At 36.9% G+C, this 25,477-nt stretch overlaps 15 protein-coding genes across 15 annotated transcripts; 10 read left to right on the top strand and 5 right to left on the bottom strand.

Annotated features, from left to right (window-relative positions):
* Window positions 1–10: 10 nt before the first annotated feature.
* B0P05DRAFT_465076 (uncharacterized protein) lies at window positions 11–970 on the bottom strand (the record flags this gene model as incomplete). Its single annotated transcript, XM_051574248.1, has 1 exon — window positions 11–970. The coding sequence occupies one exon, from the start codon at window positions 968–970 to the stop codon at window positions 11–13; it is 960 nt and encodes a 319-aa protein (XP_051437671.1).
* Window positions 971–2,160: 1,190 nt separating this feature from the next.
* Window positions 2,161–3,055, top strand: B0P05DRAFT_584766 (60S ribosomal protein L16; the record flags this gene model as incomplete). Its single annotated transcript, XM_051582389.1, has 4 exons — window positions 2,161–2,178; window positions 2,264–2,297; window positions 2,348–2,452; window positions 2,604–3,055. 4 exons carry the CDS (start codon window positions 2,161–2,163, stop codon window positions 3,053–3,055), a joined length of 609 nt encoding a protein of 202 aa, XP_051437672.1.
* A 243-nt stretch (window positions 3,056–3,298) lies between these two features.
* Window positions 3,299–6,727, top strand: B0P05DRAFT_569498 (Sodium/calcium exchanger protein-domain-containing protein; the record flags this gene model as incomplete). The annotated part of the gene is made up of 13 exons (XM_051581255.1): window positions 3,299–3,439; window positions 3,482–3,616; window positions 3,714–3,771; window positions 3,814–3,863; window positions 3,909–3,967; window positions 4,017–4,390; window positions 4,440–4,702; window positions 4,748–5,885; window positions 5,930–6,141; window positions 6,172–6,231; window positions 6,286–6,330; window positions 6,378–6,429; window positions 6,480–6,727. 13 exons carry the CDS (start codon window positions 3,299–3,301, stop codon window positions 6,725–6,727), a joined length of 2,835 nt encoding a protein of 944 aa, XP_051437673.1.
* A 126-nt stretch (window positions 6,728–6,853) lies between these two features.
* B0P05DRAFT_355982 (uncharacterized protein) lies at window positions 6,854–7,596 on the top strand. The gene is made up of 4 exons (XM_051573610.1): window positions 6,854–7,062; window positions 7,105–7,324; window positions 7,383–7,453; window positions 7,513–7,596. The coding sequence occupies exons 1-3, from the start codon at window positions 6,979–6,981 to the stop codon at window positions 7,451–7,453; spliced, it is 375 nt and encodes a 124-aa protein (XP_051437674.1). The 5' UTR covers window positions 6,854–6,978; the 3' UTR covers window positions 7,513–7,596.
* B0P05DRAFT_531334 (alkaline-phosphatase-like protein) lies at window positions 7,302–8,875 on the top strand. Its single transcript, XM_051576954.1, has 3 exons — window positions 7,302–7,426; window positions 7,476–7,928; window positions 7,985–8,875. Exons 2-3 carry the CDS (start codon window positions 7,725–7,727, stop codon window positions 8,639–8,641), a joined length of 861 nt encoding a protein of 286 aa, XP_051437675.1. The 5' UTR covers window positions 7,302–7,426; window positions 7,476–7,724; the 3' UTR covers window positions 8,642–8,875.
* Window positions 8,859–9,447, top strand: B0P05DRAFT_531336 (uncharacterized protein). Its single transcript, XM_051576955.1, has one exon. It carries the CDS (start codon window positions 8,877–8,879, stop codon window positions 9,438–9,440), a length of 564 nt encoding a protein of 187 aa, XP_051437676.1. The 5' UTR covers window positions 8,859–8,876; the 3' UTR covers window positions 9,441–9,447.
* On the bottom strand, window positions 9,448–10,918 carry B0P05DRAFT_531338 (NADP-dependent oxidoreductase domain-containing protein). Its single transcript, XM_051576956.1, has 5 exons — window positions 10,596–10,918; window positions 10,427–10,546; window positions 10,140–10,379; window positions 9,863–10,084; window positions 9,448–9,816 (listed from the first exon to the last, which is right to left on the bottom strand). The coding sequence occupies exons 1-5, from the start codon at window positions 10,690–10,692 to the stop codon at window positions 9,482–9,484; spliced, it is 1,014 nt and encodes a 337-aa protein (XP_051437677.1). The 5' UTR covers window positions 10,693–10,918; the 3' UTR covers window positions 9,448–9,481.
* Window positions 10,919–12,378: 1,460 nt separating this feature from the next.
* B0P05DRAFT_531345 (uncharacterized protein) lies at window positions 12,379–13,086 on the bottom strand (the record flags this gene model as incomplete). The annotated part of the gene is made up of 1 exon (XM_051576957.1): window positions 12,379–13,086. A coding segment is annotated over exon 1 (487 nt), but the record flags the coding sequence as incomplete, so codon positions are not given.
* Window positions 13,087–13,692: 606 nt separating this feature from the next.
* On the top strand, window positions 13,693–14,232 carry B0P05DRAFT_464975 (uncharacterized protein; the record flags this gene model as incomplete). The annotated part of the gene is made up of 2 exons (XM_051574245.1): window positions 13,693–13,862; window positions 13,914–14,232. The coding sequence occupies 2 exons, from the start codon at window positions 13,693–13,695 to the stop codon at window positions 14,230–14,232; spliced, it is 489 nt and encodes a 162-aa protein (XP_051437679.1).
* Window positions 14,233–14,772: 540 nt separating this feature from the next.
* On the top strand, window positions 14,773–15,851 carry B0P05DRAFT_356507 (uncharacterized protein). Its single transcript, XM_051573612.1, has 4 exons — window positions 14,773–14,837; window positions 14,952–15,218; window positions 15,260–15,332; window positions 15,387–15,851. The coding sequence occupies exons 2-4, from the start codon at window positions 15,059–15,061 to the stop codon at window positions 15,814–15,816; spliced, it is 663 nt and encodes a 220-aa protein (XP_051437680.1). The 5' UTR covers window positions 14,773–14,837; window positions 14,952–15,058; the 3' UTR covers window positions 15,817–15,851.
* A 500-nt stretch (window positions 15,852–16,351) lies between these two features.
* B0P05DRAFT_356596 (nucleotide-diphospho-sugar transferase) lies at window positions 16,352–17,765 on the top strand. Its single transcript, XM_051573613.1, has 4 exons — window positions 16,352–16,400; window positions 16,447–16,637; window positions 16,686–16,919; window positions 16,974–17,765. The coding sequence occupies exons 2-4, from the start codon at window positions 16,626–16,628 to the stop codon at window positions 17,613–17,615; spliced, it is 888 nt and encodes a 295-aa protein (XP_051437681.1). The 5' UTR covers window positions 16,352–16,400; window positions 16,447–16,625; the 3' UTR covers window positions 17,616–17,765.
* A 632-nt stretch (window positions 17,766–18,397) lies between these two features.
* On the bottom strand, window positions 18,398–20,897 carry B0P05DRAFT_569505 (subunit 17 of mediator complex-domain-containing protein; the record flags this gene model as incomplete). Its single annotated transcript, XM_051581256.1, has 6 exons — window positions 18,398–18,698; window positions 18,766–19,957; window positions 20,006–20,195; window positions 20,248–20,443; window positions 20,496–20,750; window positions 20,797–20,897. 6 exons carry the CDS (start codon window positions 20,895–20,897, stop codon window positions 18,398–18,400), a joined length of 2,235 nt encoding a protein of 744 aa, XP_051437682.1.
* Window positions 20,898–20,924: 27 nt separating this feature from the next.
* On the top strand, window positions 20,925–21,896 carry B0P05DRAFT_531363 (uncharacterized protein). Its single transcript, XM_051576958.1, has one exon. It carries the CDS (start codon window positions 21,271–21,273, stop codon window positions 21,730–21,732), a length of 462 nt encoding a protein of 153 aa, XP_051437683.1. The 5' UTR covers window positions 20,925–21,270; the 3' UTR covers window positions 21,733–21,896.
* Window positions 21,897–21,966: 70 nt separating this feature from the next.
* Window positions 21,967–23,035, top strand: B0P05DRAFT_531364 (uncharacterized protein). The gene has a single exon (XM_051576959.1). The coding sequence runs from the start codon at window positions 22,010–22,012 to the stop codon at window positions 22,907–22,909; it is 900 nt and encodes a 299-aa protein (XP_051437684.1). The 5' UTR covers window positions 21,967–22,009; the 3' UTR covers window positions 22,910–23,035.
* Window positions 23,036–23,161: 126 nt separating this feature from the next.
* On the bottom strand, window positions 23,162–25,476 carry B0P05DRAFT_505698 (Metallo-dependent phosphatase-like protein). The gene is made up of 2 exons (XM_051575519.1): window positions 25,281–25,476; window positions 23,162–25,219 (listed from the first exon to the last, which is right to left on the bottom strand). The coding sequence occupies exon 2, from the start codon at window positions 25,139–25,141 to the stop codon at window positions 23,192–23,194; it is 1,950 nt and encodes a 649-aa protein (XP_051437685.1). The 5' UTR covers window positions 25,142–25,219; window positions 25,281–25,476; the 3' UTR covers window positions 23,162–23,191.
* Between the last annotated feature and the right edge of the window lies 1 nt (window position 25,477).

Here is a 25,477-nt window from a genome sequence, read left to right on the forward strand (position 1 = left end):
CTACACAATTTTATTTCATGACTTGTTGAACCATATGTTCGGAGACTTTCCAAAGTTGTTTAGCCATGTCTGCATTATCAGCACTGTCATTTAAATAGGTTCGATTGACCTCATTGTCTGCATAAAATTCACCTTTGATGACATCAGGAGATACTGCACAGTAAATGCTAGTAGAAGCACCTACACTCTCATACTTCCATACTACCAATTCACGAACCATGGAACCCACATCACTTGTGGACCGCACAAAATCCCATATTCCAGACAAACCAAAATGTCGACCTAAATTGGACTTGACTGCCCCAGGATGAACACTAGTTACAATCACATCAGCACCTTCCGCATCCAATCGACGCTGGAGTTCTTTAGCAAACAAGATATTACAGAGCTTGGATTGTCCATAGGCTAGACAAGGACGATAGATCTTTTCGCCGTTCAGGTTGTCAAAATCAATGCCCTCAGGCGAACAAAACTGGCGATTGCCACTTGAACTCAGCACCACCACACGCGAGGATTCACTTGCCTTCAGTTTATCTAGCAAGAGTGTAGTCAGATAAAAATGGCCTAGATGGTTCACACCAAACTGGATCTCGAATCCGTCTTTTGTCATGGTTTTAGGACATCCCATCACACCCGCATTATTGATCAACAAGTTCAAAGGCAGGTTAAGCTGAAGAAATTGGTCTACAAAGGTCTTGATGGTAGCCAAGTCGGATAAATCGATTTGCATAGGCACCAGATCGACTGAATGAGGTACGTTCTTTTGAATATTGCTGATGGCTTGAGTTGCTTTCTCGAGCGTGCGACAAGGAACAATGACTTTGGCACCAGCGAGAGCCAAGACACGAGCTGTTTCAAGACCAATTCCCGAGTTGGCGCCTGTGACAATAGCTACTTTGCCAGAGAGGTCTGTGTTGTATATCTTAATGATGTCTTCAGCAGACGTTGTCTTGTTTATTTCAGTACGCATAAAGAATAAAGAAAGAGAAAAAAAGGTTTTCCCCGTTTTTTTTTATAATATTTCTTTGTTTCTAGGTGACACAACAAGTGGTGTTTATGTAAGGGAAATAAGGTCAAGAAGCTGCGGATCTAACTATTTAGAGATATATACACCATTGATTGTAGAATACTGGTCATGTACACAAATAGGGTACTAGAAAGCTAGATTGACCCTTCATAGCTGGTGTCTCCTATTTACAAAAGAAATCAATGGATACACAAATAGCTTATCTTGTCTTGAGAGAACATCACACAATACGGGCAAATGATTTAGTAGTTTGTCTTATGATCATGGTTGAGAATAAAGCAAGTAGAGTTGGCTTACTTGATCACACACAAATTGACCTTGATCCTTAAGTAGAATGAACCTTGACTCACCATGATTTGTCCAAAAAGAAAACGCCTTTGATGCGCTTCTTTCAATTTCTTTGCGTTTCCATATGAACAAGAAACAAGTTCATGCAAAAACATGCCAAGTTCTAAAAAAGTTTAAAAATGATCTTTTGTCCGTATGGTCCTCTTACAATTTCTTCATTTTTCATAGAATGGCGATTTGACAACGACACATCAAACTTTGACTATGCTATATATTAGTAATATATGTTTTATTTAGCTTGTCAAATACGCTCAAAGTGTTAGATTTGCAAAAGACATATAAAAAGTGTATGCTATAACCAAAAAATACGAAAATGCTTTTTAGACATAGTTCAAAATCCTGATAGAAAACGTGTTGTTTCTTTAGCACTATCAGATACGGCTAACTAGATACTACAAACTTCGACATTATAGCATGTTGATAGCTCCATGCTTTGGAGCGCTTTTGAACATGAATATTCATTTTTGAAAGAACAAAAAATGAAAATGAAAATTTTTCAGAGTCCGACGCCTCTGCCTATGAGAAAAGGGTATACATTGATACCACATAAATAGAACTAGACATACAGGAAAAGTAAAACAATCCATATCTGTCTCTTAGTACTGTTTTTAAGACATGGAAAGGGTCTCCTTATGCTTTAGACATCACCCAAAAATAAGAAATAGGGAAACACAAGCGTAGATCGAATTTTTTGACATGAGCAAGTGGCTTAGATTCTCTTTTGTAAGAAAACCCTAAGCGGCAGAAAATTTTTGCTCTGTCTCTTTATTTGTTTGAACCACAGTATGTCTACCTTCGAGAAGGTAAAAAAAGAAACTTGACATCTCTTTTTTTTATTTGACAAAAGACTCGTATTCAACTCTTTCTCTTTTTTCTTTTTTCTATTAGCAATTGGTTATTGATGGCAAAGGTCACTTGCTTGGTATGTTTGTTTATTTTTTGTCATTTCCATCAACTAAACGCCATCATTAGGTCGTCTTGCCTCCATCATCGCTAAGCAAGCCCTTAACGGTCAAAAGGTTGTTGTTGTCCGTTGTGAAGAATTGAATGTTTCTGGTGAATTCTTCCGTAACAAGTGTATGTATATGACTATTCATGAAATACAATAGACAATATATGTGTGTGTGTGTGTGTGTCAACATTTATACCACGCGTCTTGAGTGAAAGAGAGAGAGAAAGAAAGAAAGGGTTGAGCATAAGAACAGTTGTATTAATGATTATCTCATAGTAAAGTACCACGCTTACCTTAACAAGCGTTGTCTTGTTAACCCCACTCGTGGTCCCTTCCACTTCCGTGCTCCTTCTCGTATCTTGTACAAGGCTATTCGTGGTATGGTCCCTCACAAGACTGCTCGTGGTGCTGCTGCTTTGGACCGCATCAAGCTTTTCGAAGGTGTCCCTGCTCCTTATGACCGTGTCAAGCGCATGGTTGTTCCTGATGCTCTCCGTGTCCTCCGTCTTAAGCCCGGACGCAAGTACACCACCATTGGTCGTATCTCTCACGAAGTTGGCTGGAAGTACCAAGATGTTGTTGCCAAGCTTGAAGAAAAGCGTAAGGCCAAGTCTGCTGCTTACTACCAACGCAAGACTGCCCTTGCTGCTATCCAAAAGAAGGCTGTTGAATCCAAGGCTGATGCCCTCAAGGAAGTCAATGCTTCTCTTGCTGCTCTCGGTCACTAAACTATCTATACAAATAAATAAATAAATAAAAACTGTGTACTTTTTTTTAACATTTGGGAAAAATGTAATCATAAAATTTAGGTTTTCTTGAATTATTCTATAAACATTTCTTTTCAAGAAATGAAAGCAAAAGGAGGTGATGAATAATAATAGGTTCGCATAAAAGAGAGGGGATATGCATGTATGTAATATTTAAATAATAATTTTCAATTTTTCCTCTTCTTTATTTTTGTTTTTATAAATATGGTATTCCGTCAACAAAATACATTTTATCGATATAGTGGATTCTTTGTGTTGATCTTTATAGTTGGTCTATCTACACTCTCAAGACAAACAAATCTGCCATTTACTATAAACAGACATTTCAGTTCAAATAGTGCAGTTGTATGTACATCCTATTTACATAGTTTATTGATGTTCTTTAAGAATGAATGTCTTGATATAGGCTCTCATGTAGATCAATGTCAGTTTGTAAAAGCTTCCTGTCATGGATTTAGTGCTGTCTATCTTGAGTTATACTATTGTTCTCATTTCTGGCAACCAATTTCAATAGCAATACTTGTAAGTAGAGACACCCCTTTATCGATTGCCACACTCCTAACCACAAACCTCTCTCTCTCTCTCTCCCTTTTTTTTTTTTTTTTTTTTTTTACTATAGCTATTATGTCTGTTTATGCTTTTCGGTGCAATTAGTGTTGTAGCATCTGATTTCTTTTGTAAGCTTTATATTTAAATGACTATTGACTAACAATGCAAAGGTCCTAATCTGCAAACCATTTCATCAAAACTGCAACTGTCTGAAAGCATGGTATTGTTGCATTTTGCTTTATTCGTATTGATGTAAATTGCATAGGCAGGTGTCACTGTACTGGCATTAGGTAATGGAAGCCCTGATTTATTTAGCACATTCAGGTACATGCATACCATTGGTCAATACACAATTGTACTTAATTGCACAAAGTGCATTAGATACAGGTGCAGGATCATTAGCTATAGGAGAATTGATAGGTGCTGCTTTTTTTATTGTTGCTATTGTATCTGGCTGTATGGGTATCATCCAACCTTTTCAGTCTCAAAGAGTAACGTTTATGCGCGACGCATCCTTTTTAACTGGGGCTATTATCATCATGACTTGGATTGTTTATCACCAACGAATTGCATGGTACCATAGTGTCATGTTAATCTGCTATTATCTCTCTTATGTATGTGTGGTTGTTTTGGGTGCATATGGAGAGAGCACAATCCCTTCTGCTGATCCGTTGCAAACAGAATTGAAAAAGGATGATATTCAGTTCACTGTAGCAGATGAATCGACCTGTCTATTGCAGCAAGGAGGTAACAGATAAATATCAAATAATGACAGTATTCAAAACGCTCACGTTAGGGAGAAACAAACCACCTCGGTTGATCATTCCTGAAAGAGGGTTCAGCACGTCCATTCAATCCAACATGTCCAACTTTGCAGAACATCATTTAGGGCATGTGATTAAGCCCACATCGCCCATGTCGTCTCATGTCTCTATGTATTATGACGCTATAGCTTCCCGGTCAACAAGTGCCACTGGATCTGCTCTGACAGCAAGAACGTATCGCCGTCCAATGACGCCCAGAGTAGGCATTCGAACTTCTGTCTTTGGTGCGATTGAGGTAAAACAATAGAATCCATGACAATGTGTCTGACAATGTTTCTAGTTTCAAGAACAGATCAATGCCATACGTCGAGCAGATAGTTCGAACCATACACTATGCCAAAGTCAATATAGACAACGCCAATCATCTTATTCTGTATGGCAAAATACGCATGATACTCAGCATGACAAAAGACTACCCCTAGGCCGTCCAAGAGCATCCACAATGACGGACCCATCGTCAGAGTTGAACAAAGCACACACTTTATCAAACCAAAGTCTTTATGTACCATCCTCGCCTGCCACAGAAGACTATTTCACTTTTCTCTCCGCTGCAGAAAACCAACCTCATCTCATTCATGTTCAATCTTCCTCACCGCCTACTCAGTCAACAACCATTCCGGAAATCAGACTTGCTCCACCTAATAATGAACACAACCGATTGGCCATACCCACACCTTCGCTACATTCTTCTGATTTTACACGGGCTCGATCAAGAGCGAACTCGAATTACAGCCTTGCTCCACCAAGTATTATGTCTGAATGCGATTCGTTCGTTTCTGCTCGTCAAAGCTTTGAATTAAGTCCTTCCAATTCATTTGATCATTCATTAAAATTACAGGCACTGCTCGAAAACAATAGCAACAAGTCAAAACGATCAAGCCTACATCAAGATCAATTGAATATCCCTATAATCCAATCAGATACTTTATATATGCATCATCATGAAGATCAAGACGATTACTCATTTATTTCCTCGCTTAACCCTCAACAGCCTGAGCATTACCCTACCTATCAATGGTCACGGTTTCCCTCACTTTCCAATACCCTCCACCAGTTATATGATACCTTGTTTCCAACACTTGAAGGGTGGCATCAAAAATCACTTTTCTCTAAACTAAGCTCATTGATGGCTGCACCGCTTGTTCTTATGTTTACTTTGACATTACCTGTAGCAGAATTAGACGAAACGGACGTAGTAAACCATAGTCCATTAGATGAGTATGAAGAAGATATGTCTATTCGACAACCAGTCTCCAATAACTACTTGTCTGTACCTACCTCTGTTCATGAATACATGTCACATTCACCATCATCAAAAGTACCTATCGAAAACATGGACAAGAAACAGGGTTGGAATAAACATCTCTTGATGATTCAATGTGTAGTGAGCACTGTATTTGTCTTTAGAAATCTAGCAGGTAATCCTAAGCATCTAGCATGAGTCCTATCTCAACTTGTGTAGCGAATGAAATACTGCCTAATTCCATGATCTTGTTGGGTGTGGTGATGGGTGCTGTATTAGCCGTCTTTATTAACAAATCAACAAAAAAGGACGAAGCCCCTACATGGTACTGGTTATTATCTTTTGTAGGTTTCTTTGTAGCATTGAATTGGATCTTTTTACTAGCAAATCAAGTCGTTGGTTTACTACAGGCAAGTCTCTTTTTCTATATAGTATGTCTATTCTAAAACACTATTCTCTAGGCTATTGGTAAAATATTTTCAATTAGTGATGCTATTATGGGTCTTACTGTGTTTGCCTTGGTAAGTTTAATAACTAAGAAGAAAAAAAAAAAAGCTTATTGGACTCTATCATAGGGAAACAGTATTGGTGATTTCGTTGCAAATACTGCAATTGCCAAAGTAAGGAGAGGGAAAGAAAAAGACGGTTTATTTATGCTATTGATTAGATGGGATTTCCTACTATGGCTATTTCTGCATGTTACGCAGGGCCTTTATTAAGTAAGTTTATTTATATATATATATATATATATCTTACTTATGATGATAAGACATGGTTTTGGGAGTAGGTGTTTCTTCGCTCTATCAAAATATCAAATTAGGAACTGCCTATCAACTTGAAATTGCGCCTACTATTCTGGTGTCTGCGTTTGGATTGATTACTGTCTTGATGAGCACACTTGTCTTGGTCAATATCAATGGTTATAAGATCACTTCAAAACTGGGTTGGTGGATGGTTTCTGTTTATTTTGTTTGTTGTACCACAAACTTCTTGTTAGAATTTCAAATTATCTTTTAAATACATATATTTTGTAGTTTTTATTACCTATACTCTATTCATGCTTGACAGAAAAGAAGCACCTTACCTGCGTTTAATGACTAAAGCATCCATTTATGGAATAAACACCTTTATGGTACATTTGGGACAGCACTGTTTGTGTTCCAATTTTTAATTTGTTTCCGTTCCAATAATAAGTGGAAACAGTGTATCTCAAGTCATCTGCTGCATTACTTGGGAAACGCTTTTTCTCATTTTTTCCCCTTGTATTTATGGTTTCCAACGAGTCAAGTCGAATATTACCAACAACAGATCATACTCAATACCAGTCTATTGGACCTTCTGAACCTGAGGAAGTAAGGCGCTGGTTCATAAACGAAAAAGCTAATCTTGAATAGAGAAAGTATTTCCGATACAAACTTCCTATGATTGGCCTTGCAGCCCTTATCTCCTTGGTTATTGGAGGCGTATTTACTTATGGCCTAGTAACAAAAAGCCAAGAACCTCTTTATCATAATGGAACACACGCTTTTGCTCCTACAGTTATCTTTATCTCTTTAGATGGTGTAGTGAACCATGATCTCGATCTTCATGTTACGCCTGTGCTTGATAGACTAGGTAAATATAAAAAAAAAGCAGTAAATTATTGTCCATCTCACATCAGGAAAAAAAATAGCTAATGAGGGTATCAGAGCAGAATACATGACACCTTCATTTCCGGTAAACAGAAAAGAATATGTTACATAGGTTACTCATACAAAAAAAAAAGCCAATTACTTTCCCTAATCATTGGTCTTTGGTTACAGGCTTATACCCAGAAGCACATGGTGTTGTAGGCAATTACTTTTATGATGCTTCTTATAACGATAGTTTTTATTACAAAAGCCCTGAACACAGTTGGGATGAAAAATGGTGGGGTGGTGAGCCTGTAAGAATAAGAAAAAAATAGCAGAAATTTATGTATGTATTTTAGATCTGGATTACAGCTGTACGACAAGGGAAAAAGTCAGGTGTGATTATGTGGCCTGGTTGCAGTACAGAATTTAACAAGATGCGTCCTAGCTATACTGTTCCTTATAGTGACTATGTGACATTTGATGAAAAAGTCAACCAAGTGTTTGATTGGTTTGATTTACCACTTGAAGACAGGCCTCAGTTTATAGGTTTGTATGTGCCTCAAATTGACCAAGCAGGACATGCTTATGGCCCTTATGCAAATGAGGTATGTGATACTATGAATGTAAATTAATTTCTCAAACGCTTTTTTTCTATCGTTAGACAATCACACAATTAAGATTAGCTGATAAAAGTATCGGACGATTACTTGAAGGTTTAGAAGAACGAAACTTGACTGATATTGTGAATGTCATGATTGTCAGTGATCATGGCATGTCAGAATCAGATAAATCTCGCTTGATTTACTATGACGATGTCTTGACACCAGAAGAATTGGACTTGATTTGGCGCATTGAAGCAGAACCTACTTTGGGTATTCGTATTCGACCCGAATTAGATGAGGCCACCAGTGTTGAGATTCTGTATCAAGCCTTCAAGCGATTATACAATTCACTCGAAACACCTCATTTTGAAGTCTATAAACGTGAGGACTTTCCTAGTCGATTCCATTTCCGAGATAATATTCGTATTCCTCCTTTGCTTGTCTTGCCTGATCCTGGATGGAATTTTGTCACGCACAAACAGTTTGATCCTCATCAGGGTGTTAGTTATCAACCAAGAGGAGTACATGGCTATGATAATTTATCGCCAGAGTCAAGAGCCATCTTTGTTGCTCGAGGACCATCACTTCCAAACGGTGGTCAAACCGTATCGCCTTTCTGGAACGTAGAACTCTATAATGTGATGGCACGGATTTTAAACTTGAAACCTACCAGCAACAATAATACCTTAAATGGTGTGCTTGAATTAGAACAATAAACAGTAATCACGGCCCTTTTTTTTCTTCTCGTCAGACACCATCTGGTACCATCAAACAACAACATGCGTTAGATATGGGACTATAAACTAAAAAAGTATATAGTGTTTGTGCATCTCAATATGACCATTTTGAGTCTATAAACAATAAATATTACTGTTGTAATCTTTTTTGTTCTGTATATAAAAAGCCTTTTTTTTCTATTCTTTTTGTTGCTTCCTTCACTTGCTTATCACTATGACTCAAAGAGAACAAATGTCAATTTCTTCTATTACTTGTGATACTATACCTTCACATAAATACACACCAATCCAATATCCTTATCATCGTATGACCCACAGCCAATCTTATCCTGGCACTTGCATGATACCTTCATCATCGTCATCATTGTCAGCAGATGAACAATTCTACATTCACTCACCGCCCTCATCTCCTCATTCAACCTCAAGTGTGCCACATTGCCTTGAAAAAGATGACCCTAGTTTACATGAAAGAAGACAGAGAAACAAAGCTGCTTCAGCTAAATACCGACAAAAGAAAAATATGCAACAACACGAAATGCGCACCATGATCCAGCAACTTTCAGAACGCAATGCTGTACTTGAAAGGCAATTACGTGAAATGCGTGAAGAAAATCATAAATTAAGAGCAACAACAGATAAATTACGAGGCAAATGTGTGGCTAAAAAGATGTTGCGCCAATGGATTGAACGCCAAAAGGCATCCAAGCCAATGTCACAACATGATATTGGTGTAGACATATTGGATGATGATTTGGATAGTCTGTGTTCAGACTTTTAAAATGTATATTGTAAATAAATAAATAAAATAAGATTCTTTATTTATCCGTGTTGCCAATTCTTGTTGTTTGAACCAACAAAAGCATGACTATCCAGTTCTGCAATTTCATTAGGTGTCAAGCGGAAATTCAAAGCAAGGTTGTTCTGTTCAACATGCTCTGCTGTTCTAGCACCACCTAAAGGAATTGTTCCTTTAACAATACACCAATTCAATGCAATAGCACTTTGAGGCAAGTTGTATTTGTCACTTAGGTTCTTCAAGACGTCCAATAACTTGGTCAATTGTTCTGTATCCAAAGAACTAAATGTTCTTTGACGTCCTTCTGGCCAAGGTCCCTTTGCACCAAACTTACCGGTAAGAATGCCCATACCAAGAGCTAGAAATGACATGTGAGTACTATTATCATAGACTAAACAGCTTACGAGAATAAGCCAAGACAGCAATGCCAAGATCATGACACAACTTAATTAAACCAGATTTCTCGGGAATAGTGCGGATCAAAGAAAACGAAATTTGGTTTGAAGCCAAAGGAACACCTCGTTTTGTCAATGCAGCATGCATGCGTTGAATTTCGTCAAGACTGTAGTTGGAAACACCAACAGCCTTGACGAGGCCAGCATCATAAGCATCAGCTAATGCATTGCCTAACAGAAACAAATGAGTACACGTCTATGGAAGTAAAACCACTCATGGTCTTACCAACAACTTCAATTTCAGCAGGATGAATAGCAGCATGGATCTGATAAAGATCAACATCCATGGTACCCAATCGAGCTAAAGAATCCTTGAGGGCAGATAACAAGACATCAGGGAAGTTTGTACGATCATCATGTGGGAAGAATTTGGTAGCAATAACCATTTGCTTTTGTTGCTCTTCTGTGTACTTCGATCTAAATCTTTGAATTTCCCTTTCTGATTCACCATCACCATAAACCTCAGCTAGTGGTACAGGTGAGTCTATTACGCAACCAAGGCAGTTAATTTACCTGTATCATAAAATGGAATGCCAAGTTCAAAAGCTTTATCAAATGCTTCTTTGGCATCCTTTTCAGCCTCGGGTGTCCAATTCCAGACTTTCTTATCTCCCCATTGCCAAGCACCGATAGCTACATGGTAAGTTAGATAAGTGTGTTTGCTTCTATTTTTTTATTTTACCAATAGGTGGTACTGTAATGGCACCATCAGCCAAAACTAATTTTGTATCCTTGGTAGGAATCACGTTGTCTTCCAATTTGACTATACTCTTGCCCATTGGGTTATTTTTTTTTTTTGCAAGTGTAAAGAAAAAAAGTAACAATTAAAGAGAAAAAGAAGAAAAGAGAACTATATATAGAGAAACGTAATCTTGGTATATTACGTATTCAAATGAACACAGCTATAAGGGAATACAAGCGGTAACTTAATAAGCTATAGTCTTCAAGGATTTTATTGTTGCTCATGAAATATGTCTTACGTTTCATACTAAAATTGCTTACCTGAGATTAATTTCTTGGAAAAAAAACTAGCTTCGAGAACAATTATGTTATTTTATGTTTCGATGGCGTCTTTGTTAAACATTCCACAAATCTCGATGGATACTAAGCCAAAAAGTACTCTTATAAATTAAAGTCCGAATCATGCAATTATGGGATAGCTTTAAACGTCTAATCTCTTAGTACGTTTAATACTAAATCCTAGACATCGGTGTCAGATAAGCTGAATGCTCTTAAAATATATGCTTATTCTGATATGTTATAAAGAAATAGTGTCTACTTAATGTTCAAGTTGCACTAATGTTAGGCTTATAAAAAAAGATCTACAGTCTTGCCTGACAAGAATAACTCACCTGAAGAATAATAGCATTATAGATTTAATTTGCTTATTTTTATCTCCTATGGTATTTTTTAAGGGCTTGCTATCTGAAAACAATGCTTGCCATAAGCCAAGACACACAAATAATTGAATCGATTTTTTTTCCTTCTTGCGTGATGCTGTGTAGGTATAGAGTATCTTCAGGATCAGTTTGAATTCTTCACTTAAAAAACACTCTTTGATACACATAAGAAATTTTAATCAACTTCCACACATACAAAGCAGATTAGAATAAGGCCATAATTTGATGATGAAATAAAGAATTGGCTTTTCATGTGACGCAATGTCTATTTAATTACATGATGCTTATAAAAATGAATCAGTTCGGGTAAAAAGAATACATCAACGGAAGAAAAAAAGAAGACAGCATGAAGCTCGCCGAAAACAAAAGAAAACTGTTGTTTTTTGATTTTTTGTTCTAATCAAAAAGCAAGCTATTATTTATGTCTTTCCTTGGCGTTTATTTGGCGAAGCATCGTCATTAGCACCCATACCAGAAACATTCTTATAGTTTCTTGCTGTAAGAGATAGATACTTTTCGTTGTTTGACATGTATATTCAAAATATAGTTAGTTTCTTTTAAGAAATATGTTTTTCTTATACACTTGCTTCCATCTGTATTATTGTTGACATTTAAGGATTTCAATGTCTAATCTAGCGTCATTCACTTTTATTTTAAGAAATACTTTCTGCGGTTCCCATCTGTCTATAAACATCGTACAAAACATCTTACCCCTTTTTTGGGAAGAGCTTTCTTGATTGCAGCATCACAAGGAACACTTTGTCCATGCCAAGCCTTTCTTGCATTTATCAATTGCAATAGACTTCCTGAATGAAGGCTACTGCATGATTTGTTTTGTCATCAAGGGTATTACCAAGACTGTTCTCGTAAAAAAAAAAAAAAAAAAAAAAAAAAAAAAAAAAACAAATACAGGTATGAAACCCATAAGGGCAAACAGAAAGATATGAGAAAAAGTGACTAAATACATTTCTTTTTTGACCAATTTATTTTCAAGTATACATTTCTAATTGATGAGAGCACAGTATGTGTGTGTATATATATATATATATATATATATATATACAAGGGATGTACAAGTTTCGTATGTATATATATATATATGTGTGTGTGTGTGTGTGTGTGTGTATGTATGTGTACAATAACATCATTCTAGATGTTCTAGTGCATCTACAAATAAATCTTCTTCTTCTAATCTTGCCGTTTCAATGTCATTCTGCGGTAAGATGATGGTAACCGTATCGCTAAAAGATACTGATTTTGACCTTGTCTTTTTGTGTACTGTTTTATGTACATACTCGCTCTGGATAGACGAGTTTTTGAGTGTGTTTCTCTCTAGTAATATTTCTTTGTCGTCTTTCCTTTTAGATTTTTCTTCTCCAAGCCATGATTTTTGTGTCCTAATCATATGACTTGATTTTTTCCAATGAAGGCTTTTTGGGCTTCTTGTTGATGTATGAGTGGTCGCCATTGTAGATAGCAATGTCTTGTTGTCAGCCAATGCGTCTTTGTTTAAATAGAGTGAAAGTAAATGATACACAGAACTATCGATATCAATTTCTTTGTTTGTCTTTGTTTTTGCATGGTAGCTATCATGAAATGTTGGGTATACGACATGTGTGTGTGATTTGATATTCATTATAATAGAGAAAAAGAAAGAAAGAAAAGAAAAAGTAAATAAGAGGGTCTCTTATTCCATAAAGGGGGATTATATAGGTATGAGAGCTCCCTTATTAGGAAAGGCTTGCTTTTCTTTTTTATGATAAACCGGCGTCCCTTTTTTATACTTCGGCTTCTCATTTTATCCACTTGAAGTTTGTTTATACGGGTAAATACATACTCCTTCTCAAGACACAACCAAATAATTTGCTCGAAAAAAAAAGAAGGTTATTTGTTTAGTAAGCATATGTTTAATGACAAGGGGGAGTGACAAAAAGGCGCCGTACTTAATACCGCATTGATTTTTCTTTATTGACAAATATAATCTAGTTTAAATACCTAATTAGTTCAGAAACCAATTTACAGTTTAAAATGACAGTTGTAGCAGACTCTTTCCATAAAAATTGGCAATAAGCAAAATGTTTATTTTTAAATCGGCGCATTTTTCGCTGATGTGCCGAATCCTTTGGGGCTAAAGGACATGGCATTAAATGTGTGGATTCAGACGCAAAACACGGTAAATGACCTTCATAAAATTAATTCAATTTCGTACTACATTGGCATTAAAACATGATACACATTTCTTTTATATTTTGTTCCTCTTTCTTTTATTTTAAAATAAATATTTAAAAAAAGAGGGAATGCTTGCATAAGCCACAACCATCCCGAAATAGACGCGTTTACGCGTCTTTTTTCTTTTTTCTTTTTAGCCCAATACAAGCTATGTCTAATCTCATAACTCACTGTCTTGAAAGACTAAACTTAGAAGATGCTGATAAAGTCAAAGCAAGAGCAGAACAGTTTTATGGTCAACTTTCTAGTCTACCTGTTAAATTATTTGACAAAGGTCCCAACTTGAAAGCTGCTATTTCTATCCAATTGGCTTATGAAAGGTATGCATTTGATTGTATTCATATCCCTTTTAACTTTCTTTCTCAATGCAGTTTGGGTCATCATGATTGGAGTATCAAATTAGCTTGTCAGTTAGCAGGCTGTACCGCTTCTGCGTATGATACAGCCCTAAGCAATGTACGAAAGCAATTGAATATCCAACCTTCTGTCACATTCGACAGTTTGTGTGTGGTTTTAGGTTCAACCACCATGTTGAATCCAGTAAGAGAATTATGGGAAAGTTTCAATACAACCTACCTTGAACAGTTCAAAGGAATCAAAAGAGCAAATGCAGAGAAAGAATTAGAATTGCCTTGTTGGAAAGGAGCTGTTATGTATTGTTGTGCTAAAGCATTTGGGGTAAGTCATTGAGGTAATGAATGAGACAACTGAATTTGTTTTAGGAATCACTCTCAAGAGAAAAGGTCCATTCGTTATGTACTTGTAGTTTAGCAGAACTAAAGAAGTGCATAAAAATTGTTCAAACAAATTGCGAAAAAAAGATTTTGGAATTAAAAAACAGATCATCAAAACCCACCCGAGTTAGTAGAAGATCAACGACAACAACACAGGTGCCCACAGAAACAAAGGTTATTGAACAAACACAGACAAGCACGGAGAAAAAGAAGCGAAAGCGGGCGACATTTGATTCTACCGTGTTAGGCGCTTTGCCAAAGTCAAAACCAATGCCAAAATCAGGCATTGTTTCCATGATCAATCAGCAAGATTATAAAAAGTCAAAACGTTATGCTGATTATGTTAGTTGGAAATCAGCACTAGTTGAGCGACTTGTTCAATAATTCTCCTTGTATTATAATACCCCACTTGCTTTTTGTTCTCCTGCTATCAATTATTAAACTTTTTCTTTACGTTGTCATGACAGATCAAATAACATTCCTTTTCTTTTCTTTTCTTTTTGCTCCTTTAAAACTAGACTTGTTCTTTATATATAAGCGTAAATTTTGTCGAGATCAAAGGTATAATTTAATATCCTTTAATTCTCCTCTTTACTTTTCTTTTCTTTTTTCACTCTTTCTATTTTTAATTGAAAACTCAAATGTCAATTACACTTAAATCACATGCATTATCAGAAGTAGATCAAATATCGTACACTCAAGAAGTTGAGCAAGACGATATATTCTCGAACAAGAAGAGCAAGCGATGGTTTATTATTAGAAAAATTACGTATATTATTCTGATGAATGCAGCATTACCAATAGCGCTTTATTATGTACTCAAATCACATTTATCCTCAGTCTGGGCACTCGTTTTATCAAGTACACCTACAATTGTGTCAGTTATAGCACAAGCTATTTTTATACGAAAAATTGATTCGATAGGGCTTGCTGTTATTTTTGGTAATGCATTTAATGCAGAAAAAGTAATTAAACTTTGATAGGGTTTATTTTATCCGTTGTATTAGCTGCGATCAATGAGGATCCTAAAATGCTACTCATGCGTGAATCTTTTGTGCAAGTATTATTTAAAGCGTACTTATCGTACATACTAACTACGGCATGATGTAGCACAGCAGCCATAGGTATCATCTGTACATTTACATTACTACCAATTCGATACAAAACATTTGTACTGAAACCAGTCCTGTTTTACATTGTAAAAGACCTTTTGCCTTTAGAACCAGTTCAGCTTGAAGGTCATCAAAAACCAAGTCAAGATCGAATGGACTTCTATTGGCAGCACTCTAGCTTCTGTAGGCTACATTTTCGAGCATTAACAGCGATTAATACGATCATTCTCGAAATTGAATTTGGACTCAAACTCTATTATATTCTGAATTTTGACATTGATACAGTTGTGATTCTCAGTAACTCGACGTTATCCGTGATTGGAATCCTATGTTTCCTACTGACGATAGCTTATATCATACAGGTCAAAAAACGATTAAAAAGAGATGAACCTCAGATGTTAAAGGAAGCTTCTATGGAGACTTTATGATTCCAGAACCTTAACAAGCTGAGAATTAATCAACTGACGTCGTCTTTGTCGATCCAATTGTTATATAATTCTAGTCTGTCTTTCTCCTCTTTTTCCTTTTTGCCCCTCCTCCTCCACTTTCTCTCCCCTCTCCCTCTCTCCCCTTTAATTTTTTCATAAACATATATATATATATATAATCTTGTATATTTATGCACAAACACTTTATGTACAATATCAACAAAAAAAATTGGAAATTATTTTCTGGTTTCTTATTCACCATTGTATTGCTCTATTTATTCCAATCACCTTATCTAGTCAAGCGAAATCAAGACGTTGTTCTATCAGATACAGACTTGGATTCCAATACAACTGAAAAATATGCTTTTGTTACCTTTCTCTGCGATGATGTGATGGTAATTTGTACTTTTCGTCTTTGTGCGTTTATTTATTCATCATAGGCCGAAGCGTCTCAAGTTCTAGTTTATTCTTTAAAGCAGACAAACACTGAGCATGATGTTGTTGTATTGGTTTTGGATGATGTTACACCCAAAACAAAAGATAGACTGCAACACTTAGGTGCTAAAATTATCAATGTTGATCAGGTAAAAGAGTAGGATCACATGAATATAAATTTAATTATCTCAACAGATCAAATATCCTTGGGATTCCACTTCTGCTAGGAGAAAAGGCTTTAACAAAGCGTGTCGATATTCAAAACTAAATTTGTGGAATCTTACACAGTACAAAAAGGTAAAACACACGTAAAAGTATCTGTTGTATGATAACGCCAATATGCAACATAGGTTGTATTTTTAGATGCTGACACAATGGTGACTCAGGTATTAAGGGCTGCATGTACAAAAATAACCACTAAATAATTTTTTTAGCCAATTAATGAACTGTTTGATTACCCTGAATTTTCTGCTGCTGTTGATATTGGTGGCGTTCTTAACACGGGCGTTTTTGTTGCCGAACCCAACAAAGGGACTTACAAAGATATCATGAATACGTATAGTGATGCACCAAGTTATAACAAAGGTGATCAAGGCTTCTTAAATTACTATTTTAATCAGACAGCCCATTATTTGCCTGGAAACTACAATCTGATGGTCAAATTCACAGTAAGTTTATTATTGTGTGTAAATCATATGCGAATGTTTGCATAACAATTTTAGCATTTCTCAACGCTGGCAGCAGGCTTTGTTTCTAAAAATGATGTCAAAGTCTTGCATTTTACTAGCGAGACTAAACCTTGGAACTTTCATTTCTTACACCAGCGAGAATGGCGAGAGAATTACGACGGACACTTGTTTGGCTTATGGACAAAGGCATTGAGACGCATGCGTCTAGAATTAGCAGAGGCTGATTTATGGGACCTTCCCGAGTGGCATAATCAAAAAAGAACAGCGTTTATATGTGACAAGCAACTCAAAAGCAATTACGGACGCCGCTATCCAAAAACAAACCAGTTCACTGTGATTCTTGATCTATCGCCATCTACCAGTGTTTCCTCTTTAAAGCGTCTGTTGCAAACCTATGCTTCTTTTTCCCGAGTCCATCAGATCTTTATTCATGGAAACACCTCTATCCAGAATGAAGACGGTAATCGATTAACTCTTACTAGCTTTCTCCGTAAACTACGTCTTGGCAAGCATGTAAAAGTAGTTCAACATGGTCACTTCAAGTCTGTCAACAATAAATTTAATCCTATCCAAGGTATCACCACAGACGCCGTCTTTTTAGCCAATGAAAATGTAAGTGATATCATTCGTTCTACCAAGACTAACTTTGTATGTATAGACCTCGACCTCACTTGAAGAGTTAGAGTTTGGCTTTCAAGTCTGGCAAAAGAATATGGATTCACTTGTTGGATACCAACCTTATTCTCATAAGACTATTGGAAAAAAGAATTATCAGTTCTTTAGTTCTTCATATGCTGGTAGCTATAGTATGGTGTCAAGCAATGCCATGTTTATGAAATCAGATTTTTTGCATGCATACAGTTGCTTATTATCTGAACAAGTTCATCATTTTGTAGACCAGCATCCAGAATGTGCTGATATTGCGATCAACATGCTAGTCAGTGGTATGACGGGTGTTGCCCCTGTGTTAGTAGATGGCTTCTCCTTACCAAATACCAATGCCCCTTTATTGGGTTCCCAATGCATTGAAGGTCTTGTTCGATTCTTCAATGGCCAAAATACACTTGTTTTTAATAATCAAATCATTAAAGGAATTGCTTAGAATTTATTTTTTAGTGTCTCTTTCTTTCTAAAAAGTTCGGTTACATACAATCATGATGTCAAGCAAATAGTGGTATGCAGAAAAAAAAAGGGCGGGAATTCTTGAGGTATTACATTGTCATCATAGCATCATGTATTATCTTTTTCACGACATATTGGACTCTCTCTTTGAAGCTCATAGACAAGTCGATCAAGGCCTCATTGCCTAATTCTATACTGTAGTTTGTTTCTTTGATCTTGTCAGAAATAGGGCTTAGATGGAATTGAATTAAATAAGATTCATCTTGTTTGATACGGACAGCGCTACGAGCAATTGTTACACATAAACACACAGACATGATGCTACAATTTTAAACTTACATATTTCTCCATACAGGATCGACATCATGACCCCACCAAACAGAGCCATGAATTGCCTCATCCACTTGATCAACTTGCCACAAAAACCGTTGCTTACTGCTTTCGACTGCACTAAGATAGCGTTGGTCTCTACTCATGATATCATTTGCAATGTCACAGACAGTACGTAAGCAAACGACTTTGATCTCTCTTGATAAGAAGGCTTCAAATTCAGATACGTTTTGAAGTACAACTGTTGTTTGTGGAAGACAGACAGATATAAAGCCAGATTGGTTTAAGCCAAACTTCAGAGAAGGCCTAGTTATCATCAGTAAAAAAAAAAAAAAAAAAAAAAAAAAAAGAACCTAGGGCACAGATGACTTACCCTTTAAACAGACTGATGCCGAGACTCAGTGATACATCCGTATAACCAGGGTATGCATCATATGAGCGTTTTGTAGGGATGGGTACAGACAACAGTTCGCACTTAAAGTGAGTAGAAACAGGCATGAACGCACATAATGGATTTATAAGGTGATGGACCACTTGACGTACGCGATCAAATTGTACCCAGAACCGAGTTAGTGATAGAATGGGAAGTAAGATTGGGATTTGTTGGGGGAGATCACGAGGTACAAGCTGGTTATGTCGTCTTGTCCGTGCACGCATTGAGGCTGCACTGATCACAGCGGAAGTGTTGCTTCCGACTCCTGTTGCTCCTGTCACATTACCTACGACTGTACTCAAATTGACTGAATTGGATACGTTACTATTGATGGTTGTGCTAGGACTAGCTACTGATGTTGCTGCTGCAGAATGTGTTATTTGAGGACTTTGCCCAGCTGTATTCGATGCTCCACTGGCCGATGATACTCCTACTGTTCCTACTGCTGTTCCTGCTACAGCTGCAGCTGCAGCTGTTGCTGTTGTTGCTGTTGTAGATGCTGCAGAAGATATTGAAGAAAGAGAAGCGTCGTGCTGGGCAAGCAATTGGCGTATTTTGGGATTTGTGGACAACGTTCTTGCTTTAATCTTCCATGCATTATATCTCTGATGTTGAAGCAATAAGAGTCGAAGGGCTAGGTTGATTGAACGGCTGATAATGTGTTGTGAATATACTTTTTCAGAAACAGTAGATGTGTTCTCGACAAGCATTTTACGAATAGATAAATCAATTTTACCGTCAATATTGATCACAATCTCGTCATCTGGGAAACGTACGTTGCTATTTAATGCTTGTGCTTCTGCGAGCACATCAGAAAACAGTTCTGCATCAAACACAGTTGAATGTGCCTCTACCAATTGAGTCTGTATATCGCTATGTAAAGCATTTGTTCTGAAGGAAGGTGGAGTTATGTCTGATCCTTTTTCCTGTTGCTCTTCTCTGTCTGTCATGCCCAGAATACCTTCAGAAAACTCTTGTCGGCCAATCCCCAATTGACCCATATGGCTCTGACTAACACTGACAACAACTCGGCGCGGGTTGGCATGTGGCAACGACATTTGTAATTTGCTGCTATTTGTATCGTTCGCTCTCTTTAATTCGCCGATAGAGGCTTCATTAAAATCCGATCCAACTAATCAAACAGTGTCAAATCTTTCTGCAAATCCATCTCGCTCATTACCTTCTGCAAATCCATACTGAACAAAAAACGATGAGCCAGCATTAATATTGCCTGGTTGAGTATTTGGCAGCATTTGCCAATTGTTTCTTCTTAAATCTAATGCTTCATCCCAAAACACTTGTTCTTTCTCGACTAGGTTTTTTAATGTTGCCGCACTGTTCCTTAAAAATTCGGCAGCTTGCTTTTGTTTCTAAACCAACTATGAGCTTTTCTGCGTTCCCCCTTTTTTTTTGTTCTATTACCGTTCTCTTTAAACCCAAATTGAGTTGTGTAGATTCTAATTGAGCTTTAGTGGTCTGCTTTGGCCTTGTCACATATGTGGCTGCTAAAGATCCAACAGGCAATACTAAATCCTTGGTTGTAGCTGCTGAAGAACGATTGCCTGCTGCTAAAATATTGATCACATCCAATGCAACATCAATTTCACTTTTCGCATGACTTTATATAAAAACTATATGAATATCAATAATATCTCTCTTTATATACTTACAATAGCTTATTGATCACCGATTCTCTTAACTTGACAATATCAAAACCTGGTGGAGGTTGCTGTTGTTGTGCTATCGTAGGTATCGAGGTCGAAGGCATGTCTTCTTGTTCTGACTCGTCTCGATCATCCTGCATTGCATTTTCTTTCTTTTCTATTGACTTTTCCAAAGAATCTTCGGTGATATCTTTCCATTCACCTCTTTCAAACCACACTCGGTCCACTGATTGCATAAGCTTTTCAGGCAAGCTTGTTTCTCTATCTTACTTTAAGAACGCGTTGCAACGTAAATACGCGTACTTACGCCTTCATGATTTCTTGACCGAGATTTGTAATATCCGCCACATTGTTGTCTATAAACGGTTCCAAAGAAATCTTTATTTTTTTTGTTGGATGTTCATTCATATCTAAATAGAAAAAGAGAAAAAGAGAAAGGGAGAGAAATGTAAACAAAAAAATCAGTCACAACATTTCTTTTTGGGTCTGCACAGGTACATAAAAATTCTTTCTCGCCTTTTAAGTTTAAATGGAAATCCTCGGAGGTTCACATACCGACAAAAACTGGTGTTGCTTCAAGGAGGCACACATTTCAATCATAAAAAAACATACAAGAGAGACAGAAAAAAAAAGAGTCAAAGAAAAAGAGAAAAGGGAAGAGATGAAAAGCGAAAGCATTTTTCATATAAAATGTAAACCTTCCCTCTCATTTTTTCCCCTCTTCTTTACATTTTCTTTCTCTCTTTCTATTCCTCTCCCTCCCTCTCTATTATCCTAGATAATGCTACAACAATTAAATGAAAAAGACAACAATAACAAGGATCATGATGATGAAATGGCTTCGGATTTCAAGGTTCTTTCCGCCGATACCCTTTCAGGGAAAATAATTATGCAACCACAACAAGCCTATTTAATGCAGCATAATAAAAAGCAATTATCATCTGATAATACTTTAAAGAAACCACCGTCTATCACAACTACACGTCAATTATCCATGTCAAATCTTTCACTTGATATGCAGACACGCATTACTACAAAAGAAACCTCCTATTCATTCATTTGGATTGACGATCACTATAAGAGTGTATCGAACTTGGACCAATTCGGACAAGAAAAAAGCTTATTAAAAAAAGAGAGTTTTTCAACAAGGGGATTTTGTAATGTTTTCACAATATGTTTTATTATGGCTATTATACTCTTTTTGTTTCTGTATCCTTTCATCACTATGTTTCTTAATAAATAAATTAGTAAGGGAGAAATGCCACGTCAAAAAAGGGAGTGTTATCCATTTTAGAAATATGAAAAAAACATAATCTAATTTTGGTACGTATTTCGGAGCCTTTCATTCCGTTTTATTGCTTTCTTGTGTACAACATGAATATACACAAACAAATAAACGTAGCACAGGAAGAAATCTTTTTTAACAAGACCCCGTCAACCCATGAAAAAAAAGTTTATATAAATTTAAACCTTTTTGTTTTTTTTTTTATTCTTTGTCTTTATTTTATTTTATTTTCAATATGGATTTTGATTCAGACTCTAGTGACTTTCATTTCCCAACGGATACAGGATTAGCTAAACTGTCATCACCTTTATCTTACAAGGTACCAGAGTCTCGAGATTGGGCACTTGATGAATTCATGCAAACCTTACAAGACAAGCCATGTACAGAAGCTGAAAATCTCTTGAGCTTTAAGCAATATATTCCTGTCAATGATAGTGAAGAAGAAGACTATGATGATGACTATAACTATGGTCCACCCAAGCTTAATTTGCCTACCTATGAAGAAAAGGACTTTCTCTCACAATTGTCTCAACATTTGCTCAATCTGGAGCGAATGGAATTGCATGATATCCTTAAAGGTGGATTCACACTTGTACAAAATGATATTCAAACCAACAGTCAGTATCAACATCAACATCAACACCAACAACAACAGCAGCAACAACAGCAACAATTACATTCAAGTCCGTTCAATCAACAAACTCTTTCTCCTCCTGGTCTGAGCTGGTTTAATGAAGCAGCGGATTATGGCCGTGTTCAAATCGATAGTTTGGACACGATTGAAATGCCTAAACGCCAAAATAACTTTAGTCCTTTCCCTATCAAATCAACACCTCGTTCCGAAGAAGAAGAACAAGATACAACAGCTGTACAACCACAAACTGAAAAACCATTACCGCCATTGCCAGCCGTAATCGCACCAAAAGAAGTAGTGGTTGAACAAGAAGAAAAAGCCACCAGCGTACTCAAGAATAATAAACACAAGGGGCTCAAATTTAAACTTAAAACCAAGTTGGTCAAACCTTTCAGTAATAGTATCTCGGCTTCAACATTATCGGAAAAGCCTAAAAAATCTTCCTCCATTCTATCAAGCACAAAGAAATTTATTCGCAAGATCTTGCCTGTTTCATCATAATCATTCATTTTTCATACACATCACATTTGTAAATACCATTTTTATTATTATTATTATTATTATTTCTTAATTTTAGCAGTGCTATCTCTTTCTCCTTATTTTCATGTAAAATAATTCATTCAGAACAAAAAAAAAAAATATTCCCCCCTCCTTTTTTTTTTAAAAAAAAAGAAATGATTCTTTTTGTTACAATAAACACTTACAATAAAAAAAGGGGCATGTTAGCGATTGTAATTTTATAATAGAAATATTGCTGTAATACAAATACTGAAATAAGGTTTATTAGCGCTTTTTTTGTGATAATGATGCAGTAGGCAATACTCTTCTACGTTTTCCAGTTGATTGAGATAATGAAGAAGGGGCTGGTGAAGGGGAAGAGGCTGTTCTTTTGTATCCTCCAGATGATGCTTCTTGCTCTTCATCACTTGAAATGACATAAGATGGTGCTTCACTTGCTACACGTCTAGCTCTAGTTGGTAGCAAAGATGATGTCGATGATGAAATAGATGGTGGTTCTTCATTCATGTCATCACTGTCTTGTCTCCTTATTCTACTAGTACCGCTACCTTTCCCTCTTCCTCTTGTAGCTGTTTGTCGTCGTTGACTTGGTTGTGAGGGTATCATTATATCACTCATCTCATCATCCGAGAAAATAGTACTGTTACTGGCATTTTCTGTGCGACCTTGCAACTCTTGTATCGGTCGTACTGCATTACGCCTGCTGGGCTGGTCTTGACTCTGTTTAGCCTCGGTCGACTTGCGCAAGATATAGTCTAATGTAAGATCCTCAGGTAAAACTGTCATACTCTCCCGTGTTTGTGCAACTGAATTGGTAACAAAAGAACGGATAGCCTCCTTGTCACTTTTCTCCACAAGTGACTTGACAGCCTCTTCTAAACCAGTTTCGGATAGAATAGATAAATCGCGTGATAACAATTCACTCACTAAGTCTTCTACCTTGAGTGTGTCTAATCGTTCAGGAATAGCAGTTGTAAGATCAGCAATCATCTCGGAAGGTTTGAGTCGTGTTTGTGTTTCGGGTCGAGTACGCTGAAATTTAAGAATATCATTTGGATTAGCGACACGATCAATAAACTTTTGTCCAAATTGCTGAGGGTTAAATGTTTCATAGCCACCCGAATAATCGACTCGTATACGAATAAGCGGCATCGGCATTTCCATGTTTGGTGCATCCTCGCCCTGTTGGTCTTCCCATTCTAATTTAGCCTTTTCAATCAGATTCTCGACCACACCTCCCAGGTACTGTTGAATTCCCTTGGCATCAGAAGGTACCAGATTTTCAACCCGAGATAAACTAATAGTCGTAAACTGAAAGGGGCGAATTGTCTTGAGTCGAATTTTATCTAAATGATAACTGTCTCCTTCAATCGTCAACAGTCCTACATGCTTTGGTTCTGCTTCTCCTTGACTAAGACTGGTAGCTACAGAAGAACCAGGTTGAGTCACAGCAAAATACTGGAATTCTTCAGGATGAATTCGGCATTCATGCTCATGGCCCCAAAAGACCAGATCAATAAAACTGTCCAGGAACTCTTCCGGAATATGAGACGTTGGCCCATGACGCGCCCGGTTCTGATGAAATACAAACAGATTAAAGCAGTCTCGCCAACCCTCATCCTGTGGTCGCATAAACTTCACATGTCCACCGCGCCATTGGCGATGCAGCCTTTCTTCACGTATGTTACCTAATCCATACAGTGCAAGTTTGGACTGTCCTTTTTGCATTAAAATGGGCTGAATGACTACTTGTTCAATACTTTGACTTGCACCAAAGTAATTGACCATGCCTGACACAGACAGCAGATTCAAAGCACAGAGATTTCCAATGCCTGAAGGATCATCATGGTTGCCGTGGATAGAAAAGATAGGAATACTGATATTGAGATTTTCATCCAAATAATTGGCTGTACTGAACTCATCTGCGAAATTGATGGATTGATCGCTTGCTATCCACACTTTGCTTTCCCTTTCACCAAAGCAATGTTGACGAATCATTTTCATGGTTTGATATAAACAGGAGCGTGAGGGTCTATTGTGATGAAAGAGATCACCACCTAACAGAATAAAGTCTACTTTTTCAGTCTCGGCGATCTGGAGGATTTCTCGAAAGGCCTTGAAAGAATCTTGACCTCGAATAGGATCTCGTTCTAAATAACCCAAGTGGTTATCTGTAGCTATTAGTATTTTAAAAGCGTTGTCTTCTTGTGACATAATAAATTGTTCTTTCCTCAAGAAAAAAAAAAGAGAGAGAACACGAAATAGCTACGCGGATTCAAGACGCGTCGGTTACTTAAAAAGATGCATTAATGAAGATAACATGGCATGAGTTGTTTCTTTTTGTTTACTTTACGATTGGTTTATATTTCAGACCGATAAGTTGATCTCTATAGTCAAGTAGTTGGGAGAACATCTCTGTAGTTTTTATGTACTTGTGATCTATCAAGAACAAGTCAAAACTGCTTCTAAGCATATAGTACGACTGTGACTGTTTCAATAATATAGTCAAGCATTTAAAACAAAACCAGGTAACCCAGCTCTTTCTTTCTT

Source organism: Gilbertella persicaria, assembly GCF_025201335.1.
Source record: "Gilbertella persicaria strain CBS 190.32 chromosome Unknown B0P05scaffold_8, whole genome shotgun sequence".
In the NCBI taxonomy this organism is placed as follows: Eukaryota; Fungi; Mucoromycota; class Mucoromycetes; order Mucorales; family Choanephoraceae; genus Gilbertella; species Gilbertella persicaria.

Coding starts and splice junctions, on each gene's coding strand:
- B0P05DRAFT_356507 (XM_051573612.1), top strand. CDS start 15,059: ATGAATGCAGCATTACCAATAGCGCTTTATTATGTACTCAAATCACAT. Junction 15,219..15,259: donor AGGGCTTGCTGTTATTTTTG/GTAATGCATTTA, acceptor AAACTTTGATAG/GGTTTATTTTATCCGTTGTA. Junction 15,333..15,386: donor CTCATGCGTGAATCTTTTGT/GCAAGTATTATT, acceptor GGCATGATGTAG/CACAGCAGCCATAGGTATCA.
- B0P05DRAFT_356596 (XM_051573613.1), top strand. Junction 16,920..16,973: donor ATCTGATGGTCAAATTCACA/GTAAGTTTATTA, acceptor TAACAATTTTAG/CATTTCTCAACGCTGGCAGC.
- B0P05DRAFT_505698 (XM_051575519.1), bottom strand. CDS start 25,141: ATGTCACAAGAAGACAACGCTTTTAAAATACTAATAGCTACAGATAAC.
- B0P05DRAFT_355982 (XM_051573610.1), top strand. CDS start 6,979: ATGGTTTCCAACGAGTCAAGTCGAATATTACCAACAACAGATCATACT. Junction 7,063..7,104: donor GACCTTCTGAACCTGAGGAA/GTAAGGCGCTGG, acceptor AATCTTGAATAG/AGAAAGTATTTCCGATACAA. Junction 7,325..7,382: donor GCCTGTGCTTGATAGACTAG/GTAAATATAAAA, acceptor GAAAAAAAATAG/CTAATGAGGGTATCAGAGCA.
- B0P05DRAFT_531363 (XM_051576958.1), top strand. CDS start 21,271: ATGCTACAACAATTAAATGAAAAAGACAACAATAACAAGGATCATGAT.
- B0P05DRAFT_531364 (XM_051576959.1), top strand. CDS start 22,010: ATGGATTTTGATTCAGACTCTAGTGACTTTCATTTCCCAACGGATACA.
- B0P05DRAFT_531334 (XM_051576954.1), top strand. CDS start 7,725: ATGTGGCCTGGTTGCAGTACAGAATTTAACAAGATGCGTCCTAGCTAT. Junction 7,929..7,984: donor ATGGCCCTTATGCAAATGAG/GTATGTGATACT, acceptor TTCTATCGTTAG/ACAATCACACAATTAAGATT.
- B0P05DRAFT_531338 (XM_051576956.1), bottom strand. CDS start 10,692: ATGGGCAAGAGTATAGTCAAATTGGAAGACAACGTGATTCCTACCAAG. Junction 10,380..10,426: donor CATTCCATTTTATGATACAG/GTAAATTAACTG, acceptor CTGTACCACTAG/CTGAGGTTTATGGTGATGGT. Junction 10,085..10,139: donor TGCTGAAATTGAAGTTGTTG/GTAAGACCATGA, acceptor TGTTTCTGTTAG/GCAATGCATTAGCTGATGCT.
- B0P05DRAFT_531336 (XM_051576955.1), top strand. CDS start 8,877: ATGACTCAAAGAGAACAAATGTCAATTTCTTCTATTACTTGTGATACT.